Source organism: Aotus nancymaae, unplaced genomic scaffold (genome assembly GCF_030222135.1).
Source record: "Aotus nancymaae isolate 86718 unplaced genomic scaffold, 86718_ANA_hifiasm-v0.15.2.pri h1tg000032l_0, whole genome shotgun sequence".
NCBI classification, from domain to species: domain Eukaryota; kingdom Metazoa; phylum Chordata; class Mammalia; order Primates; family Aotidae; genus Aotus; species Aotus nancymaae.
In genome coordinates, this window is record NW_026988445.1 from 14058410 (window position 1) to 14080557 (window position 22148).

Consider the following 22148-nt stretch of genomic DNA (forward strand, 5'->3'; position numbering starts at 1 on the left):
CACTGCCCTCTGTTGCACCTCCCTGGCCCCACAGCCCTACCATGGAGCGCCAGGGCCAACCTTCTCCTGGTGTCTCTTTCACCAGGTGGCTCTTTTGGACTTTGGGGCAACACGGGAATATGACAGGTCCTTCACTGACCTCTACATTCAGGTAAGGTCAGGAGAGGGGCCTGGCCTTGGTCCATGTTTTTCCGAGGCTGGGACAGGATGCTGGGGGACTCAGGGCAGGGGGAATGACTGGGGTCCTGACCTCATTCCTCATCTGCGCTGCCTATTCCTCAGGTCTGGCGACAGCAGCTGCCAGTTGTGTCACAGCACTGGCCTGGGGCCTGTGCAGGGAGAGGGTGGGGTGGGTCTGGGTGTGGCACTTGGCTCCCTGGGATGTCGCTTTTCTTTCCGTGCTGCCCACGGGTCCCCTCCTGTGCCTCTCCACAGATCATCAGGGCTGCTGCCGACAGGGACAGGGAGACTGTGCGGGCAAAATCCATAGAGATGAAGTTCCTCACCGGCTACGAGGTCAAGGTGAGCAGGGCTGTGGAGGCTCCCCTGGGCCTGCTGATCCAGGGCCCTGCTCCCTGTGTAGGAATGGATGCCAGCACCGGGGGCAGCTGCCCTTGAGGAGCCCCCAGAGCCTGGGCCTCCTTGCGCATGGTCTGAAAGCTGGGGTCTGTCCTGGCCCATGCCGCTGTGCTCTGTGCGTGAGATTTTCTGAGAACCGGTGAGCTGGGGACTCGGGACTCGTCATGACGCTTGTTTCTGCCTCTCACTCTCGCCCACTTAGGGCTTGGAGTCGGGGCTGGGCTCTTGTTTTTTGGCCAGAACAGTGTTTTTTTTGAAACTCTGAATGAGGGCCATGAGGCAGGCCCATCCTCTGCATTGTACCACAGGCTGCACTGCCTTTTGTATTGCATCAGCCCAGTTCACACATTACCCTGGGGGTCCTGGCCCCTGTGGGTTTGAGTTTATGCCTGTTACCATAATGTAATCCAGTTTACAGCAGAGCTTTGAGTTAGAACGCAGTGCTCCAGCACCACGGGAGGAACCCAGGCTGGTGGAGGGCTCTGGTGTCTCATTGCCATTTACCCTTCCTCTCCTCCCCCAGGTCATGGAAGATGCCCACTTGGATGCCATCCTCATCCTGGGGGAGGCCTTCGCCTCTGATGAGCCCTTTGATTTTGGCACCCAGAGCACCACCGAGAAGATCCACAACCTGATTCCCGTCATGCTGAGGCACCGTCTCGTCCCCCCACCTGAGGAGACCTACTCCCTGCACAGGAAGATGGGGGGCTCCTTCCTCATCTGCTCCAAGCTAAAGGCCCGCTTCCCCTGCAAGGCCATGTTCGAGGAGGCTTATAGCAACTACCGCAGGAGGCAGGCCCAGCAGTAGGGCTGGGGCCCAGGCCAGCTCCGAGGGTACTCTGTCCTTCAGACAGGCCGAAAACCAGTAGGGAGGTGGTGGTGATGCTCTGTTTAACTCCTTTGCCCAGTTAGAAGGGGTGGCTGGTTCTCCTGGGAGGCAGGGGCCACCTGGAGCCCTGGAGACAGTGCGTTCCACAGTTCCTGTCACTAAATGGTTGTAGGGCGAGAAGTACAGGAGTGAAGATGAAGCCCCACTGCTGGGTCAGTCTGCCTTGGGTGTCCTCTGAAATAAGTAGATGAAGATGAAAGGGTAACTTTGTTTTCTCCTTTTTCCTGATGTGAATGTTAAGCAGAAGGGAGAGTCCTTACTCCCTTCCAACCTCTGCTCCAGTTCAAAACCCAGAAACCTGAACACAGATACGATCGTGGGATTTTATCATTTGTGTAGTAGGGTGTGTGTTTATGTGTTTCTAGAGTGAGGTTTGTGTTTTCTGCCCTTTTCCTCTCCGGCCAGTGGGCTGGAGCTGGGAGAGGTGCTGATCTAACAGCGCCAACAAGTGCTCCTTAAGCCTGCAAGGCTCAGGCCTGTGGGGCTGGCTCTCACCTTTGACAGCTGAATGCTTCTAAAGAACTGCTGCCCCACGGGGAGGACGGGAGCAGCAGAACAGGGAATGCCAGATAGATACACGCTGGCTGCTGGAAGGCGGAGTGGGGCTTCCTTCCTGTCTGAGGAGATGCAGGTGTCACCAGTTCCAGCCGAAGCCTCCTCACAGGCTCTTGTCAATTTTTGTACAAGTCTTGTAATTATTGTCAAGTTGTTTTAGTGTAATAAAAATGCTTGTGAGAAGTGCTTTGGTGCTGGTACCTACCCCTTCTGTATTCTGGAGGATGACGATAAGCCGTACCTTCTAGCTCGTGGTAGTGTTTCTTTTCTGACCTCATGGTCAGAGCAGGCTTGGTGTCACACCTTATTATTTGCAAGTAGTTTGGGCCTGGTTCAACGTGAGGCTCTTGGCCCTGAAACTGGAAGGCTCAGCCCGTTCACTGTAAGAGGGGAGGTGGCGGGGGTGGAGAACAGGAGGCGACTGTGGTGTCACTGCCCCAGCCCCCTGGCAGGCCGTACCACACTGCTAAAGCAGCTGTACCCAGTGATGGTGGCAACTGTGGGAGGAAGTGACACCTGCCAGCAGGGCTGGTGCCTGGTCTGCATTGCAGCAAGACCCTCTCTAGACATCAGCAGAAGTTGAGGACCACTTCCTGAAAAGTGGCTTTTCCTGGGGCCAGCTTACATTCCTAGGTAACAGGACAGGCAGACTGGACATTCAGCTGGGGCCCTTCCTACAGGCCTGTGAGCACTTGAAAGTGCATTTGCAGACCGCAGAGGTCCAAAGGAGGCTTATAGAGGTATAAGCTTTCAGAGTTCTTAAAGAAAACGTGCTTTCTGAAATTTGGGACTGCTGAGTAGCAGACCCAGTAGGCTCCAGGACAGGACGGAGAGGCCTTGGGGGTGTCTGTGAGACCGCCTGGCTAGCACCGGCACCCAGCACCACTGTCAGATCCCGGCTGGAACTCTTGCAGCCCTCTTAAGGGTATTTGCTGCTTTTTTTTTTTTTTTTTTAAATAAGGTGCATATATTTTTTCATTTTTTTATACAGTGAAGATTTTAATTGAGGTAAACATGAGATAACATCATGCACTGTATGAATTCATTTTTCTGAAAAAATGAAAATGACTTCATTAAAACAAAAGGGACTAAAATGACCTATTAAAATTAAAAAGATTTTAAAATATTTATTTAGGTCACCACTAAATATGTTTCAGTTTTTAAATGATTTAATACTGTTACAAACTTTCTGAGTAAGTACTATGAATTATGAATCTGGAAACCATCATTCTCAGCAAACTGACACAAGAACAGAAAACCAAACACCACATGTTCTCACAGGCGGGTGTTGAAAATGAGAACACGTGGACTTAAGGAGAGGAGCGTCACACACTGGGAGCAGTTGGGTGGGGGGGCGGCTAGGGGAGGGACAGTGGTGAGTGGGGAGGGATAACATGGGGAGAAAGGCCGGATATAGTCAAAGGGGAATAGAGGCAGCAAGCCACCTGGTTATGTATGCACCTATGCAACAACACTGCGTGACCTGCACATGTACCCCAGAACCTAAAGTGAAAAAAAAAATAGTTCATAGTACTTACTCAGAAAGGGTATTTGCTGCTCTTTAGCGAACTCTGCAGCACTCAGATCTGGAGCCACCACCCTGCAGAGTAAATAGCAGGGGCAGAACCCAGGCCAGCCCCAGCCAGGGCTCTCACAGCCTCTTCCTCTCAAACAAGCCAAACAAGTCAAGCAGCAGCATGGGGCGGGGGGAGAAGGGAGGGGAAAAGAACGGAGCCAGCAGCATTTGCTTTCCCAGGAACCACAGGGACCATAACTGCTGGGAGAGGAATTTTCTAAGGGAAACTGGAATGTGGTTTGTGTGCCCTAAGTCTGAGAGCAGCAGAGAACTAGAAGACTCCCTGTGAAGACAGTGGGGATCACTGGATTGCAAATGACTCTAATCCCCAGTAAAGCTGGCTCTGAAACTGGACACACATTATTTTGACTTTTCCTGTATCGTGATGAACTACTCTCCGTGCTCACCCATTCACACTGAGGATGTGGCAAATTCACATGAGAACGTGGCAAATTATGACGACTTGATTTTCCAGGGACCGTGTCTTTGTATCTAACATCTAGTGAAGGGCTGGACACAGTGCAACAAAAATAGTATTTGTTACTGTAGGCTTTGGTGGTTACTCAAGGACAAAACACTGAATAGGCTAGAAGTTAGATTCTGAGTGCTTTTCTATATAAACTCGTGACACTCCAAGTGGGCCTTTTTATAGAGGGAAAAAAAAGGCCCAGAGGTTAAGTGGCAGAAGCAGGATTTGGAACGAGAGTCTGGTCTTACAGGCTACACTAAGGGGACCACACCAAGGCTGGCAAACTATGATGGCCCAAGGGCCAAATCTGGCCCACTGGATTCTTTAAGTTTTGCTGGAGCGCAGCCACGCTCCTTCACGTGTGTAGTAGGCTAATGCTGTTTCTGCACTGAAATGTCACAGCCGGGGGAGCTGCAAGGAACTAGATATACAGCCCACAAAGCCACAAGGATTTCTTAACTGGTCCTTGACAGAAAAGGGTTGCCACAAGCCCTGTTCTAAAGCACTGCACAGCCGACGTTACAGCAAGCCAACATAACAGTAACAGCCACAAATGTCAACTCCATGGGCAATGGGAACCGGGAATGTTCTCCAAATAACTATTTAGCTGCCACCAGTTTAGAGTTCCTTTAATGCCACCCTTGGACTTTACCTGTATGTTCTTAGATGCACCATTCTAACTCCAGAAAAGCAGTAACAGTCCAGTTTAAGTGACACAGAGTCAAACTGCTCCCACATTCACACTGTCAGGAGCACTCAGGAAACCTCATGCAGGCAGAGCTTGGTCTTGTGGACTGAAGTTAACAGCAACAGGGAAGTTATGGCCAGGAGAGGGGAGTTGAAAGCTTCCGGAGAATTTAACATCACTCTTACCTGAGCTAAGGAAGAAATTAAGACAATCCTAGATTAAACCACAGGGGCAAACTAACCCCATGTCCTTTTACAGCGTAAGCAAGCAGCCTGGATGAGGAGGGAAGCCAGCAGAAAGCGAGAGAAGCGAGATGTGGAGAGGCAGCACCTTTCTCTATTCCTCAGACTTTCCAGTGGCTGTTAAAAAGACAAAATACTCGATGCTAACAGTTCTCTGTTTTATTGCAATACATCAAAGTCTGGTTAATATTAAGTGATATCAACATAAAATATTGGTGAGGAGTCTTTTGTGACATTTTTTACTATCCCACCTTAAATATTTCTGTGCAAAAGAATCTACATCATTGTTTGGTAGCAGAGGATCTCTTTATAAAGTTCCCTAAGACATTGAGGGCAAAAACCAAACAAAAAATGAGTGACAGGCTAAAGCAGTATCTCTTTCCCCCTCCGTACACACATATTTGTCAGCATTATATTCTAACCAAAAAATGATCATACCAGGCCATGCAAAACTGTACAATATTACAAGAAAAACCCTAAAAAATGTATAAAATGAATGATAATACACTATCAAATAAAAAGGCAAGTCATTTTGTTTTCATGAGATTTCAAGGTTGATTGGAGTCAGCTTCCCCTAGACCTGCACTGGTGTCTTGTGTAGGGAGGGGTGCCCAGCCTGCTGCCGGTGCTGGGTGGGAGCTTGCAGTCCGAAGAGGGAGGCCTCCTTATCTAGCAGGAGTGCACAGAGAACTCTGGACTTGGGTAGCAATTAAAGTCACAACAAAGAGGTTTGAAAATGGGCTCAATGAAATGCAGCTCATCTAGTTCAGGGCTGGGCCAGAGAGAGTGGGGAGTGGAGTGCCCAATTCAACCCTTTGTGCTCAGCGGATGTGCGTTACGGCACAGTCTGACTGGCAGGAGCGCCTGGCTGCTCTGAGCACCCCTCTGTCTAGAGTGGATGGGGAGCCCTAGGCTTGGCAAGGCCCACCTGCTGGGAGACTGCAGTGCTTGTGATCCTGGCCAAAGGCGGCAAATGGTCCTGCTGTGTCCGTGCTTTTGACGTCTGCTCACCCCTGCTCTGGCTTTTCCTTAATGATACCTGAGATGCCACATAAATGTAACCAGTTTTTCTCAGAAACAGATGTGGCCGCTAAGTAACAAAATGACCTAATTCTATAACCTATGGAAAGAGAGAGACTGAGAGCCAGCCAGGAATGACAGATTGTTGCTGTAAACAAGACAGGAATTTCAGATTCTCCCCTGAAGCTTGGGTACAATAATTGGTTGGAAAACCAAATAGCTGGCCCTTTTTAGTTGTATCTCATAGCCTTAAAGCTGCCCTCCCTGGGAAATAACATGAATCACTAAGTGTGTTGGGGGTGTGTATAAATACATATATAATAACAAAAAATGTAAGATCTACTTTAGCAATCATTTGACAAGGAGCAAGGCTTTTGTTTTTGGCAAAAAGAAATATATATATGTACGTAATTTTAAACACCCAAAGCACAAAACATGATTAGTTAGAATTCAAGGGTAGATAACTTGGCTGGACATAGATAGCACCAAATACTAACGCAGATAGACTATCCCAGAAATGCCTCTGCATGTATTTTTTCCATTGAGAAACAAGTTCCTGCTGCCATATAAATTTTTAAAATGTCTGGCATGAAAACAAAAGATGACTTCAGATAGTAATAAAATAGCTTTTCTGTGAGCTTTGTTACTGACTCCTCTGAATGGTTATGTTTTTTTTTCCCTGGAACCTACTCCTTGTCTTTTCAAATCATTCTCAGAAGCTTCTGGAGGTAACAGGCTTCATATTTAAGGATGGGATAAAGCCAGTAGGATGACCATTATTGTGGGAAAAACCTCCCCAAAACTATTACCCTTGGTAGTGTTTCTCCCCTAAAGCCTTGCTTTTAGAGCCTGCACGTTTGGAAATACTCTATTATAACAGAAGAGATTACCTGCCATTGCAGTGGAAAAATCAAAGAGCGCCGTGGGGCAATCCACATATTCAGTGGTGAATATGGACAAGCCACCCAGTTAGCCTGGCAACCAAGACAAGCCTCGGTAGCTCTCTCTCATCTGCCCTGTTGGGAGGTTGAAGAGTATGACCCATTGCAGTGGAGCCTAGACTTTCGGTAGGGTTATATTTTGATCCTAAAAGCATCCTTTGGAAAATATGCACCTATAGGCAACGAAAATTCACAATTACTCATCAAAGCTACGAAGTAATAGGCTTATGTCGGGTCCTGTTAATCTTGGCTTGAGATGGCCTCCTCCCTGCCCGAGAAGAAAAAGGAGAGAGGAAAAGGCAAGGGGAAAGGCAAGAGGAGGATAGGGAGGTTGGGGAGAGTGGAAAGGAGAGGAGGGGAGAGTGGAGAGGAGGGGTGCGAGCTGGTCATGAGCACCCAGCAGGGGGTCGGCTGGATGACTCCCTTCTCTCACGTGGAGTGACAAGGGCAAGGATCTACCAAGACATATGACAGTGACCCAACTACAGGGCCGACCCTTGGTATTCAGGTGACAAAAGTATTTTTATACTTCTTTCCAAAAAGCAGAAAGATTTTGGAGATTAGAACTGTGCAGTGAATTACACATATCTAAAATAAAGTATAATCAAATCTGAGCCGGCACCAAACCCAGAATGTTTAAATGTCAAAGCTGTTATGTGAAAATTCCCGATTATAGGCTCTTGCAATGGAATACCCAGCAGGATCTTTCTTCCCCTGCTGCATCTCAGAACCTTCTCCACACAGCAGCAGCATCTGGAAACAGCCTCAGCTCCCTGCACATGCTGCAGGCCAGCACGGGCTGCTGCCAGTGACACAGAGGTGGAGTCATAGCAGCAGTGAAATGATGGCCTTAAACACTGCAACTCAAATTAACTGCAGGAAAACTCTCTTCATTTTCCCTGAATTTTAAAGACAGATTCCTGTCTCTATTTCTCAGAGAAACTTAAGCGAAAAGTAAAAGAGGCAAAATTTCTTTCCTTCCATGAGATATTTTTATTTTTATCTCTTTCTCTACTTGTGTGCTTAACTGGTGAAATGACTCTGTAGAAATAGATTCTGCTGCTTCTGCATCTCATTTCCTTATGGCAACTACAACAGGAGGAATCCAGTTGGAAATGCCACTAACACCACAATCCAGCACCCAAGAGAGGAACCCAGCCTGAGCGCCACGCTGGGCTCACCCTGGCCTGTGCACTGGGGTTGTCCCATCCATTTTCCACTGGCTAAGGGGAATATTTGGTTAAGGCTGTTCAAGCCCTTGCTTTTGAGGTTTTACATTATTTGGTAATAAAAGCCTTTCTTTCTTCCCCAGGCTTATCTGAAGAAGCTCACACCCACCCTCAACAAAATGGACTCCTACTTGGGAAGCATCTCCAGTCCTGGGATGGACACTTTACTGTGACTTAGGGAGGGACAGGATTAGCCCAGGAATAAAAGCACTTTTAGAAACTGTTTTCTGGATCTTCAAAAGCTACAACACACCTTGTACCCTTTCAGATGGAAGGGATCAGGTGTAGAATCGTATATTTCTACATTTATCTGAGGAAGACAAAGTACAATAAAAAGTGAGAAGCATTCAAATTCTACCACTAGGAAAAGAGACGTCTTGGGTAGAGAGGAGTCAGCCTTTTGCTGCTGCTGCTGAAGTGGCTGCGAATGTTTGGTGCCCAGCCCACACTCCAAAACAGCAAAACCAGGGTCTGCAAATGTCTTCTAAAGCTCCCCAGGTGACTGGAGCCTACGACCAGTTTGAGGACAGGGCAATAAAGGGAACTCTCCTCTCCCTCTAAAAATGTGAGCTTGAGGCCCTTCTATCCTTTACATTACTTAGCTGGGAAACAGACAAGAAACAACACATTTCTTTAAATTAAATCATCTCTTATATATGCATCCATCTTTTGTTGAATACAAGAGGCTTCTTTTGACTATATACATTCAGTATTTAACTTCTACATTTATGTATTCATTTAAACTCTGTATTGTAGTAAAATATGCACTGTTTTAATTCATAAGGATTTCCTGGCAACAATCAGGTTGACTCTCACCGTGGTTGCTGAGTACAAGAGCTTGGTGAGCCACTCCAGGGATGGATTCTCCTCTCTGGATGCAGAGAATCGGACTACAGTGAGACTCTACTGTGAAAACAAAATCTGTCTAATCTTATTCTTACCACTTACATTTGTGTAATCCGTCTATTTAAGCTACCTTTGGGGGGAGGGATAAAATGTTATTGAAAGCAACTCTAAGTGCATGGAATGAAATCAATGTTAATCTAAGCTGCTATGGAAAGTCTATCTTTGCTGTTGCTATTAGGCTGGGGGCGTGGATGTGAGAGTCAGGTTGTCAGAACTTCTGAATCCCTGTCCTGCTACTGCTGCCAGCCCCTGGTGGCTTTCAGGCCGAGGTGGAGGGAAGAGATGAAAGTGAGAGGAGGCAAGTGGCAGGGAGTGGAGAGCGAGAGGTCCCAGTGCTGAGGCAACTCACGGGTCCCAGCTCCCGCGGTCAGTGCTCTCCAGAGAGAGGCTCTTGGTCTTTCGGGGTGAAACTGGGCTTGGAGGGCTGCTCAGGTTGGAACTGTTGGAAGCTGTGGAATGCCTTGGAGAGTCAGAATCCTGTAAGGCCCAAAGTAACACATCAGTGAGATGCAGGGGGAGAAGGGGAGACAGGCAGAGGGGCTCAGATTACCACCGCCCCCTCCAGCCACACTGACCAAATAACCCCATGGGGCTTCCTCACTGTCAGTATAAAGCCCCTTCTATGAGCTGAGGAAGAGGCACAGAACATACATGCTCAGTTCTTTCTGTTAAAGATGATGGTATTTTCACACAAAAGCCAGAAGTCTGAACACCTCTGGGAAAATGGCAGTTTGCAACCCAAGTGACTGGACTTGCTGCCCACTGTCCAAGAGTGAACGCTGGCCCCTGACCCCTGACCCCTGCTGCAGTTGAGGTCAATCCCAAGGTGGTGGGATTGCTTGGGTAGACGCACTAGGCTTTCTGATATGTGATGTCTCCGGACCCCTGCCCACTCACCTCTCCATCAAAGTCCCTCGCTGGGGCATCACTTCCTTGGTCCATGCCTCCGGAGGACAAAGAGCCCTCTGATGGGGAGGGCATGGGCTGCCGCTTGGCATTGTAGCTTCCTCCAGAGAATTCCCTCTTTAAAGCGCTGCCATTCTGTGCGGATGACCCTACAGTACATCATGTGGGCAAAATTTTACATATGTGGAGATGACAATCCTCTAGAAAGCAGACTGCTGAGCTGGTGGGCCATCCTTTGCAGGCCCCAGACCCCTCCTCCCCTGATGCACGGTAAGTCCAACTGTGGTATCTTTGCCCTGAGCTCAACCTGAATCCAGCAATCTCACTCCTTGTTCCTGTCTACCCCAGCCACAGCACTCCCGGTGAGCGAGCAGCACTCTCTAGGCTGTGCCATCTGTCCAGACGCCCTAGTTACTAACAATTTCCTGGGATCCCTCCAGTCTCCACCAGCCTGGTACTGCCTTGCAAGTCTTTCCCAGCTACTGGTGGCTCCCAGGCATCTTTCACACATCTTTTTCATGACATTTATAAAGTCATGTTATCATGTGCCTGCCATTCTCCTAATACATGGGGTGTCTTTGCCTCTCCAGGGCCTAGCACAGGACATGGCACATGGCAGGCTCAAAACAGACGTGCTAAATGAGAAAGCTGGGTTGAACCATCCCCAGAGAGAGGCCATGACACCCAATGCAGAAATACCGCTTATCTTCTAGAAACTTTTCATAAAATGACAAAGAAAACATAAAAGTACTTTTACTTCACAGGGCAAAGAGCCTGAGATATAAAATAAAAATGAGGTTTTCTTCAAAGCCACTCTCTGTTGTGTTCTCAGAGTTGGGGTACCTAACAGTGGACCAGTAGCATTCACAGAAAGAAAAGGGAAGACCCCAAACACCCTGGGGAACCTCGGGGCTATTGTCAGTACCTATTTAAAGCTCTCAGTATTGCCTACTATTACATGGCTTTTGCTTAAACACGGCTTAATCGTGCTGAGTTTCAGTATTAGGATTATTGGTCCAAAAGACAGTGTTGAGGTTTTAGCACAACTCTAAGGTACAGACTGTGCTTGTTTCACTTCTTAACATGTCTCAATTGTTTTTTACATTAAGAATTCAGTGAAAACGTCAAAAAATAATAGTTTAAAGCAGCACATTTATCTAATGACCACCGAAATACAGAAGTGTTCATTCATAAATAAACTGACCAAGAGCCTACTTGGGCAGACTCTGGCCTTGGTAATCCCCCTTCCACCTCCTCTCGTTTCTTTGCGAAGCCCCTAGTCTGCAGTCCAGGCTCCTTGGCATTTCCTCGACAGTGTAACTGACTGCAGATCAGCAATACTGGTGGTATACTGTTCAGCGTATGATGGAGCTTTGCAAACACCAATGCCTGGCCCTATCCTGGAACAATCACAGGAGAGTTTTTGATTTAACTTTAAAAGCTCTCCTGTAATTTTTGCACATTGATTTTGTATCCTGAGACTTTGCTGAAGTTGCTTGTCAGCTTAAAATTTTGGCCTGAGACATTGGGGTTTTCTAAATGTACAATCATGTCATCTGCAAATAGAGACAATTTGACTTCCTCTCTTCCTATTTAAATACTCTTTATTTCTTTTTCTTGCCTGATTGCCCTGACCAGAACTTCCAATACCATGCTGAATAGGAGTGGTGAGAGACAGCATCATTGTTTTGTGCCAGTTTTCAAAGGGAATGAATCCAGCTTTTGCCCATTCAGTATAATACTGGCTGTGGGTTTGGCATAAATAGCTCTTATTATTTTGAGATATGTTCCATTAATACTTAGTTTATTGAGAGTTTTTAGCATGAAGGGGTGTTGAATTTTACCGAAGGCCTTTTCTGCATCTATTAAGATCATCATGTGGTTTTTGTCACCGGTTCTGTTTATGTGATGGATTACGTTTATTGATTTGCACATGTTGAACCAGCCTTGCATCCTAGGGATGAAGCCGACTTGATCATGGTGGATAAGCTTTTTGATGTACTGCTGAATTTGGTTTGCCAGTATTTCACTGAGGATTTTCACATCGATGGTCATCAGGGATACTGGCCTGAAACTTTCCTTTTTTGTTGTGTCTCTGCCAGGTTTTGGTTTCAGGATTATGTTGGCCTCATAAATGAGTTGGGGAAGATTCTCTCTTTTTTTATTGTTTGGAATAGTTTCAGAAGGAATGGTACCAGCTCCTCTTTGTACCTCTGGTAGAAATTTGGCTGTGAATCCATCTGGTCCTGGGCTTTTTTTGGTTGGTAGGCTATTAATTACGGCCTCAATTTCAGAAATTGTTACTGGTCTATTTAGGGATTCAACTTCTTCTTGGTTTAGTCTTGGGAGGGTGTATGTATCCAGGAATTTATCCATTTCTTTTAGATTTTCTAGTTTATTTGTGTAGAGGTGTTTATAGTATTCTCTGATGGTAGTTTGTATTTCTTTTCTTTTTTTTTTTTTTTGAAGAAAGAGACAAAGAAAAAAAAAAGAATGAAGGAGAGGAAGAAAAAGGAAGAGAAAGAGGGAGAGAGAACGGGAGTATTGCTTTATTGCCCAGGCTAGAATGCAGTCTAAAAATAGGAATTGAAAACCTCTTTTATGCCAATAATTGTGCTTAACAATGGAGACAGGAAGGAATAAGGGAAGAAAATAACAAATAAGCAGCCAACCAATATTTCATTTAAACCTATGAAATGCTATGCAATTATTGAGAAGTGATTTACTTCCAATTATGTAGTCACTTTTAGAATAGGTGCGATATGGTACTGATAAGAATGTATGTTTTATGTATTTGAAGTGGAGAGTTCTATAAATGTTTATTAAGTTTACTTGTTCCGGGTCTGAGTTCAAGTCCTGGATGTCCTTGTTAATTTTCTGTCTCGTTGATCAGTCTAATATTGACAATGTGATGTTACAGTCTCCCACTATTATTGTGTGGGAGGCTAAGTCTCTTTATAAGTCATTAAGAACTTGTCTTATGTATCTGGGTGCTCCTGTATTGGGTGCGTATATATTTAGGATCGTTAGCTCTTCTTGTTGCATTGATCCTTTTACCATTATGTAATGTCCTTCTTTGCCTCTTTTGATCTTTGTTGCTTTAAAGTCTATTTTATCAGAGGCGAGAATTGCAACTCCTGCTTTTTATTTATTTATTTATGTTTGCTCTCCGTTTGGTTGGTAAATCTTCCTCCATCCCTTTGTTTTGAGTCTTTGTGTATCGTTGCATGTGAAATGGGTCTGGATGCAGCACACCGATGGGTTTTGGTTTTTTCCTGTCTGTATCTTTTGATTGGGGGATGTAGTCGATTTAAATTTAAGATTAATAATAATATATGTGAGTTTAATACTGCCATTTGATGCTAGCTGGCTGTTTTGCCCATTAGTTGATGTAAATTCTTCATTATGTTACTGTTCTTTACTTTTTGATAGATTTTTGGAAAGGTTGATACTGGTTGTTCCTTTATATGTGTAGTGCTTCTTTCAGAAGCTCTTGTAAAGCAGGCCTGGTGGTGGTGAAATCTCTAAGTACTTGCTTGTTCGCGAAAGATTTTATTTTTCCTTCGCTTCTGAAGCTTAATTTGGCTGGATATGAAATTCTGGGTTGAAAGTTTTTTTCTTTAAGGATGTTGAATATTGGCCCCCATTCTTTTCTGGCTTGTAGGGTTTCTGCTGAGAGATCTGCTGTAAGTCTGATAGGCTTCCCTTTGTGGGTAACCTGACCTTTCTCTCTGGCTGCTCTTAGTATTTTCTCCTTCATTTCAACCCTAATGAATCTGACAATTATGTGCCTTGGGGTTGGTCTTCTTGAGGAATATCTTTGTGGTGTTCTCTGTATTACCTGGAGCTGAATATTGTCCTGCCTTACTAGGTTGGGAAAGTTTTCCTGAATAATATCCTGAAGAGTATTTTCCAACTTGGATTCATTCTCTTCGTCACATTCAGGTACACCTATCAAACTTTTCACATAGTCCCATATTTCTTGGAGACTTTGCTCATTCCTTTTTATCCTTTTTTCCCTAATCTTGTCTTCTCGTTTTATTTCATTAAGTTGGTCTTCGAACTCTGATATCCTTTCTTCTGCTTGATCAATTCGACTGTTAAAACTTGTGCTTACTTTGCGAAGTTCTCGTGTTGTGTTTTTCAGCTCCATTAATTCACTTATATTCCTCTCTAAATTGTCTATTCTCGTTAGGATTTCATCAAACCTTTTTTCAAAGTTCTTAGTTTCTTTGCATTGGGTTAGAACAAGTTATTTTAATTCACAGAAGTTTCTTATCATCTGCCTTCTGAAGCTGACTTCTGTTAATGGAATGCACTCGTTCTCCATCAGGCCTTGTTCCTTTGCTGAGGAGGAACTGTGATCCCCTGTAGAGGGAGAGGCATTCTGATTTTGAGTATTCTCTACCTTTTTAGGCTGGTTTCTTCCCTTCATTATAAATTTATCCATCTGTCGTCTTTGTGATTACTGACTTTCTAATTAGGTCTCTGAGTGGACGTCCAACTTGTTGATTCCCAGCGCCGAAATCTGAGCAATCCACTGCGCCGGCCAAAACAGCGGTGTTAAGATTGATGGTGCTCTTCTGCCCGGGAATCTCCCGTCTGGCTCCCGGGGATCTCCGCCGCGCCGGCCACAAGAGTTGCGCTGGCAACCTGTGGGGCTCCTCCGCTGGAAATCTCCTGGTCCGTGAGCCACAAAAATTCATCTGAAAGTGTGGTGTCCTCTCGTTCTCTGCACTTTCACTGGGAGCTACAATCCCGAGTTGCTAGTGATCAGCCATCTTGGATCTCTCTCTCCAAGTCTGTATGTCTGTGGGATCAGTGGTGATCTCCTCTTTATCATTTTTTATTGTGTCTATTTGATTCTTCTCTCTTTTCTTCTTTATTAGCCTGGCTAGTGGGTCTATCTATTTTGTCAATCTTTTAAAAAAACCAGCTCCTGGACTTGTTGGTTTGAAGGATTTTTGGTGTCTCTATCTCCTTCAGTTCTGCTCTGATCTTAGTTATTTCTTGTCCTCTGTTAGCTTGTGAATTTGTTTGCTCTTGCTTCTCTAGTTCTTTTAATTGTGATGTTAGAGTGTCAATTTCAGATGTGTCCCGCTTTCTCCTGTGGGAATTTATTGCTATAAATTTCCCTCTAAGCACTGCTTTAGCTGTGTCCCAGAGATTCTGGTACATTTTGTATTTGTTCTTATTGTTTTCAAAGAACTTATTTATTTCTGCCTTAATTTCATTATTTACCCAGTGGTCATTCAGGAGCAGGTTGTTCAGTTTCCATATCATTGTGTGGTTTTGAGTGAGTTTCTTAACCCTGAGTTCTAATACGATTGCACTGTGGTCTGAGACTGTTTGTTACAACTTCCATTATTTTGCATTTGCCGAGGAGGGTTTTACTTCCAATTACGTGGTTAATTTTAGAATAAGAGTGATGTGGTGCTGGGGTGGAGAGTTCTGTATATGTCTATTGATATTGATTCCTCTTGAATCAATGTGCAAAAATCACAAGCATTCCTATATACCAATAATAGACAAAAAGCCAAATCATGAGTGAACTCCCATTCACAATTGCTCCAAAGAGAATAAAATACCTAGGAATACCACTTATAAGGGATGCGAAGGACCTCTTCAAGGAGAAATACAAACCACTGCTCAAGGAAGTAAGAGAGGACACAAACAGATGGAAAAACAGTCCATGCTCAGGGATATGAAGAACCAATATTGTGAAAACGGCCATACTGCCCAAAGTAAATTATAGATTCAATGCTATCCCCAGCAATTGACTTTCTTCACAGAATTAGAAAAAAACTACTTTAAATTTCATATGGAACTAAAAAAGTGCTTGTATAGCCAAGACAATCCTAAGCAGAAAGAACAAAGCTGGAGGCATCATGCTACCTGATTTGAAACTATACTACAAGGCTATAGTAACCAAAACAGCATGGTACTGGCACCAAAACAGAGATATAGACAAATGGAACACAACAGAAGCCTCAGAAATAACGCCACACATCTACAACCTGATCTTTGACAAACCTGACAAAAACAAGCAATGGGGAAAGGATTCTCTCTTTTTTTTTCTTTTTTATTGCATTTTAAGTTTTGGGGTACATGTGAAGAAAATGCAAGACTGTTGCATAGGTGCATATGTGGCAGTGTGATTTGCTGCCTTCCTCCCATTCACCTATATCTGGCATTTCTCCCCATATTATCTCTCCCCAACTCCCCACCCACCACTGTCCCTCCCCTATTTCCACCCAACAGACCCCAGTGTGTAGTGCTCCCCTCCCTGTGTCCATGTGTTCTCATTGTTCAACACCTACCTATGAGCTGAGAACATGCAGGGTTTGATTTTGTGTTCTTGTGTCAGTTTGCTGAGAATGATGGTTTCCAGGTTCATCCATGTCCCTACAAAGGATGCAAACTCATCGTTTTTGATGGCTGCATAATATTCCATGGTGTTTATGTGCCACATTTTCCCTGTCCAGTCTATCATCGATGGGCATTTGGGTTGGTTCCAGGTCTTTGCTATTGTAAACTGTGCTGCAATGAACATTTGTGTGCATGTGTCCTTATAGTAGAACAATTTATAATCCTTTGGATATATACCCAGTAATGGGGTTGCTGGGTCATTTCTAGGTCCTTGAGGAAGCGCTACACTGTCTTCCACAATGGTTGAACTAATTTACACTCCCAATAACAGTGTAAAAGTGTTCCTATTTCTCCACATCCTCTCCAGCATCTGTTGTCTCCAGATTTTTTAATGATCGCCATTCTAACTGGCGTGAGATGATATCTCAATGTAGTTTTGACTTGCATTTCTCTAATGACCAGTGATGAACATTTTTTCATATGTTTGTTGGCCTCACGTATGTCTTCTTTTGTAAAGTATCTGTTCATATCCTTCACCAACTTTTGAATGGGCTTTTTTTTTCTTGTAAATCTGTTTTAGTTCTTTGTAAATTCTGGATATCAGCCCTTTGTCAGATGGGTAAACTGTAAAATTTTTTTCCCATTCTGTTAGTTGCCGATTCACTCTAATGACTGTTTCTTTTGCCGTGCAGAAGCTGTGGAGTTTGATTAGGTCCCATTTGCCTATTTTGGCTTTTGTTGCCAATGCTTTTCATGTTTTGGTCATGAAGTCCTTGCCTATGCCTATGTCCTGAATGGTTTTGCCTAGATTTTCTTCTAGGGTTTTTATGGTGTAGGATTCTCTATTTAATAAATGGTGCTGGGAAAACTGGCTAGCCATATGCAGAAACTTCCTTACATCTTGTACAAAACTGGACCCCTTCTTTACATCTTTTACAAAAATTAACACAAAATGGATTAAAGACTTAAATGTAAGACCTAAAGCCATAAAAACAATAGAAGAAAACCTAGGCAATAACATTCAAGACACAGGCATGGGCAAAGACTTCATGACTAAAACACCAAAAGCAATGGCCACAAAAGCCAAAATTGACAAATGGGATCTAATTAAACTAAAGAGCTTCTGCACAGCAAAAGAAACTATCATCAGAGTGAACAGGCAACCTATAGAATGGGAGAAAATTTTTGTAATCTATTCAACCAATGAAGGGCTAATATCCAGAATCTACAAGGAACTTAAATTTACAAAAACAACCCTATCAAAAAGTGGGCGAAGGATACGAACAGACATTTCTCAAAAGAAGACATTTATGTGACCCATAAACATATGTAAAAAAGCTAATTATCACTAGTCATTAGAGAAATGCAAATCAAAACCACAATGAGATACTATCTCATGCCAGTTAGAATGGCAATCATTAAAAAGTCAGGTAACAACAGATGCTGGAGAGGATGTGGAGAAATTGGAACACTCGTACACTGTTGATGGGAGTGTACATTAGTTCAACCATTGTGGAAGACAGTGTGGCGATTCTTCAAGGATCTAGAACCAGAAATACCATTTGACCCAGTAATCTCACTACTGGATATATACCCCAAGGATTATAAATCATTTTACTATAAAGACACCTGCACACCTATATTTATTGCAGCACTGTTCACAATAGCAAAGACTTGGAACCAACCCAAATGCCCATCAATATAGACTGGATAAAGAAAACGTGGCACATATACACCATGGAATACTATGCAGTCATAAAAAAGGATGAGTTCATGTCCTTTGCAGGGACATGGATGAAGCTGGAAACCATCATTCTCAGCAAACTAACATAGGAACAGAAAACCGAACACTGTATGTTCTCACTCATAAGTGTGAGTTGAACGATGAGAACACATGGACACAGGGAGGGGAACATCAAACACTGGGGCCTGTCAGCGGGTGGGGGGTTAGGAGAGAGATAGCATTAGGAGAAATATCTAATGTAGATGATGGGTTGACGGGTGCAGCAAACCACCATGGCACATGTATACCTATGTAACAAACCTGCACATTCTGCACATGTATCCCAGAATTTAAAGTATAATAATTTTAAAAAGGTTTAAAAAAAAGCTCTCCTGATGATTCCAGAAGGTCCCTCGGGCCGAGAATCACTGACCACCTCATTCCCCAGGAGATGTGCCTCCCGGCACTCCATCCCCACCACTGGGTTTTTCCATATGCACTGATCTTCATTTGTTGACATGTTTCTTGGGAAATGTACCCTATTTTTTTTGATGTGGAGCTTCTGCCTCCTTAGATTACAACCTAATTGAAGGCCATAAAATGTTTTTTGAGTTTTCTTCCAATTCCATGCCTAGTTTAATACTCAGTTCAACAAAAAAACAACAAATAACAAAAAAGTTACTTTAAAATTTTGTTACTCTGCACAGAAAGCCAAACCGCCAGAGACTTCCAATGCTCTGCTTACTAATGGTGTGACCTTAAGCAAGTTATTTTACCTGAGTTTCCATTTTCTTTACCTTTAAATAAAAAAATAAATTCCACCTTAGAGGACTTTGTGAGAACAACTCAACACTCAATGCATGGAGAGTAACATCTAAGACAGGAGGTTTGTAGGGGCCCGCACCGTGCTTCTGGTCTTTTCACAATCTCCCTTCTTACTGTGTTTGTCACGGATCTTGCTAGGACTGTAACACAATATAAGGTAGATCCCTTTCTAAAACATAAAAACATTCTGGCCTCAAGGGTTTCACGTAAGGAATTCTGGACCATTACTTAATTCCTAAAGTTGTAACACCTTTGCATCTGACTTCTTGATAACTTATAGTTAGTAACAGCTTACATCAATTATCAAATCTATCTACCACTAACAAAAAGATAATAAAAGCGGTTGTCATTTTCCCACTTGGCAAGATTTTTTCATTGTGGTCAGGGTACAGATGACTTTTGGAGATAATGACAAGAAAGTTGCAAACTGTAAATTTCAACATCTGCTTGTCAACTGAAAGCTCCTTGAAAGCATGCTCTATGTCTGTAACCCGCCTCCAAGATGATCATCCCTTCTAGTTTTCACTCATATGTAGTCCCCTCCCACACAGTACCAGGGCTGGTCTGTGTGATCAACAGCATACTGCAGAAGTGATCATACAGCACTCCTGAAGTTAGGTAGAAGACTGCTGCTTCTGTCTCTCTGATCACTTGTGCTGGAGGAAGCCAGTAGCCAGGCCATAAGGATACTCAGATACTGTATATGGAGAGGCCCACATTGGCAAAAAAGGGAAGCCACCAACCAACAGTCAGCGAGAAACTCAGACCCGTCCACAACCATGTGGTGATCCTGGAAGCAGATTCTTTAGTCACAGCTGAGTCTTGAGGTGACTGCAGCCCCAGCAGACAGGTCAATTGCAATCTCATGAGAAACCGTGAACCATCCAGTCTATGATGTTCCTAGATTCCTAACCCAAGGCACTGTGTGAGACAATAAATGTTCGGTATTTTAAGGTATGGGATAATAAATGTTTGCTATTTTAAAGATTCTAATTTGTGGGATAATTTCCTATGCAGCAAGAGATAACTAATACAGCATCACTCATCTTTACAGTGCCAGAATCTCAAATATCTAACATTCAAGAATACAAGGCAACAAGTTTTCTGACTGAATGACTTTTAAATGTGAAATTGCATTTAGTGCAGTTACTGTCTCTTAAAGTTCATTTGCATGGAGGTGAAAAAGGTTTTACTAAAGTTACACCTGGTATACTTTGGGACTGCACTTATGTTGGCACACTTGAGTGACACTCTCTCTGATCTCGAAGCAAATGCCATGCTCCCGGGAAAGCACACACTTGAGAAAGTTACAGAGGAGCAACCCTTCGGCCAAGAACAGTTTTCCCCAAGTGAGAAGCTACAGTGATCACCTGACAATCTGTAACCTCACTGCTTATAATCCAGGAAATACCTAAGACTGTGGTTAATTCAATAGGAGTAAAATTTATTTTTTAAAATTAGCCAGATGTCCCATCTATAAATTCCTCTCATTTTGAGGTAAGTAGCTTTTAGCATCTTTATATAATTTTATTCAGGTGGACAGTATCTTTTTACACACCTTTCCTCCCTTCCTCCCCCACCAAAAAGTTGCTCTGCAACAGTAGCTGAACCTAAGTGCACCACAGAGCACAGTTTTTTCTCTCTATGGTCCTTTAGCTCAAGGTTCTAGTTTTAAAGTGTAGAAAAAAGATGCTGCAATTCCAAGTACAGTTAAGAAAAAAAAAAGAAAGAAAAGAGAGAGAGGCTAATAAGGACTGAGGGATGCCTGACAGCAGGTATTAGGTCATATATGATTTTTACCCCCAGCACCTCAGTGGAAGAGTTGGAACCTCAAAATGTGTCCTGCATTAATGTTATCTTTATTGTAGTAAAGGGTATAATCTTGAATCTATTCCTGGCTTTCTTTCAGTGAATGAAACATATGCATTTTTTGCTACCTCGGGACCTTTGGACACGCCTGGAACGTCCTGCCTAAGCCCCTTCTTAAGCGGTGGTAAATGGGAGTAAATGGAATCATACTAAAGCTCTAGCAGGAAGTCTGGGAGTCATCTTTTTCTCCCTACTTTTCCACAACTATTCATCAAGTCTTACTGCTTTTAACTCTGAAAATATATCTGGAGAATCTATCTTCTTCTCTCCTTCTGCCCCTGCTACATCCCAAGCCCTCATCAGTCTCCACTGGGACCACTCTGAGTCTCCTATCTAGATGCTGGCTTCCACTCCTCCTGCCTCTCATCCATTCTTGGCAGCCTACAGGATTGTTTTAAGAATGTAAACTGAATGAAGAGTCTTCCCTACTTAAAAATCTTCCCTTTGCTTTTGAATAAAGTAAAGAATGTCTTACTTTGGTCTTCAAGTCCCTGTTGGTCTGACCCTTACCTGCCACTCTGCTCCATTTTTTGTTACTTCCTCACCACTACCATGCAGCCATACTAGCCTTCTTTCAGTTAACCAAACATTACTCAAGCACGACTCCACATCTAGGGAGCAGCTGTGATTTTCCTAATTATTCTGCCCAAGCAGGGATTCATCCCCAACAGTTACCCCTTGTTATTCTCTATTATTGTATGCTGCTTACTTCCTTCAGAGCATTTATCATCACAATTTGTAATCGTATTTGTCTCCCAGATGGCCTGTACACTCCAGAAAAACTCTTGAGACTGTTTTCTTAACAACTGCATTACCCAGCAGGGTCTGAGACGCTGCAGTCACTCAAGAATGTACTGGGCACGCACAAGTGAAGGACATGTCACCCAAGGGATGGAAGGCGAGGGAGCGCGGGGCAGGGGAGTGGTCACCTTGCCATGAAGGTACCTTCCTGCAGCCCCGGCACTTACTTGCTGACAGGCCACTGCTAGCACTCATGGAGCGGCCTGGCTCAGGGCGGGATTTGGTGATAGATGGAATACTGACTGAGCCACTGAATACTGTCCGATTTTCCTGAGGCCGAGGGTTCTACAAGCAAAAGCGAGAGAGACATCCTTTAGCCAGAAAGAAACTGATTTTCTGCAGAGATGTCTATTTTTCACTAAATTACCAAGAAATAAAATCATCTTCACCAGAATGATAGAGTAAGGAACGGCAGATTATATAGTCTTTCCCACCCACAAAAGCAATAAAACCCTAACATGAAGTAGATCTCATCCTAAACAGGGATAAGTACTTATACTTACTGAAACACTTATCAGTAAACAGCATTTTTTTGGTTGTAAAAACAGTAAGTAAAAGTTA

The 22148-nt window shown here is 43.9% G+C and overlaps 2 protein-coding genes across 23 annotated transcripts in view; one reads left to right on the plus strand and one right to left on the minus strand.

Moving 5' to 3' along the window:
• COQ8A (coenzyme Q8A) overlaps positions 1-2209 on the plus strand; it is a 38671-nt gene extending 36462 nt beyond the window's left edge. For all 3 annotated transcript variants that reach the window (XM_064383574.1, XM_012459820.3, XM_064383575.1), the window contains exons 13-15: positions 86-151; positions 436-522; positions 1103-2209. In XM_064383574.1, coding sequence (XP_064239644.1) covers positions 86-151; positions 436-522; positions 1103-1387 — 438 coding nt within the window. In that variant the 3' untranslated portion in view covers positions 1388-2209. The remainder of the gene's footprint in view (positions 1-85; positions 152-435; positions 523-1102) is intronic.
• A 2933-nt stretch (positions 2210-5142) lies between these two features.
• CDC42BPA (CDC42 binding protein kinase alpha) overlaps positions 5143-22148 on the minus strand; it is a 331128-nt gene continuing 314122 nt past the window's right edge. For all 20 annotated transcript variants that reach the window (XM_012459841.3, XM_012459835.3, XM_012459840.3 and 17 more), the window contains 3 exons: positions 21755-21872; positions 9992-10149; positions 5143-9571 (listed from right to left, as the gene is read on the minus strand). In XM_012459841.3, coding sequence (XP_012315264.1) covers positions 9440-9571; positions 9992-10149; positions 21755-21872 — 408 coding nt within the window. In that variant the 3' untranslated portion in view covers positions 5143-9439. The remainder of the gene's footprint in view (positions 9572-9991; positions 10150-21754; positions 21873-22148) is intronic.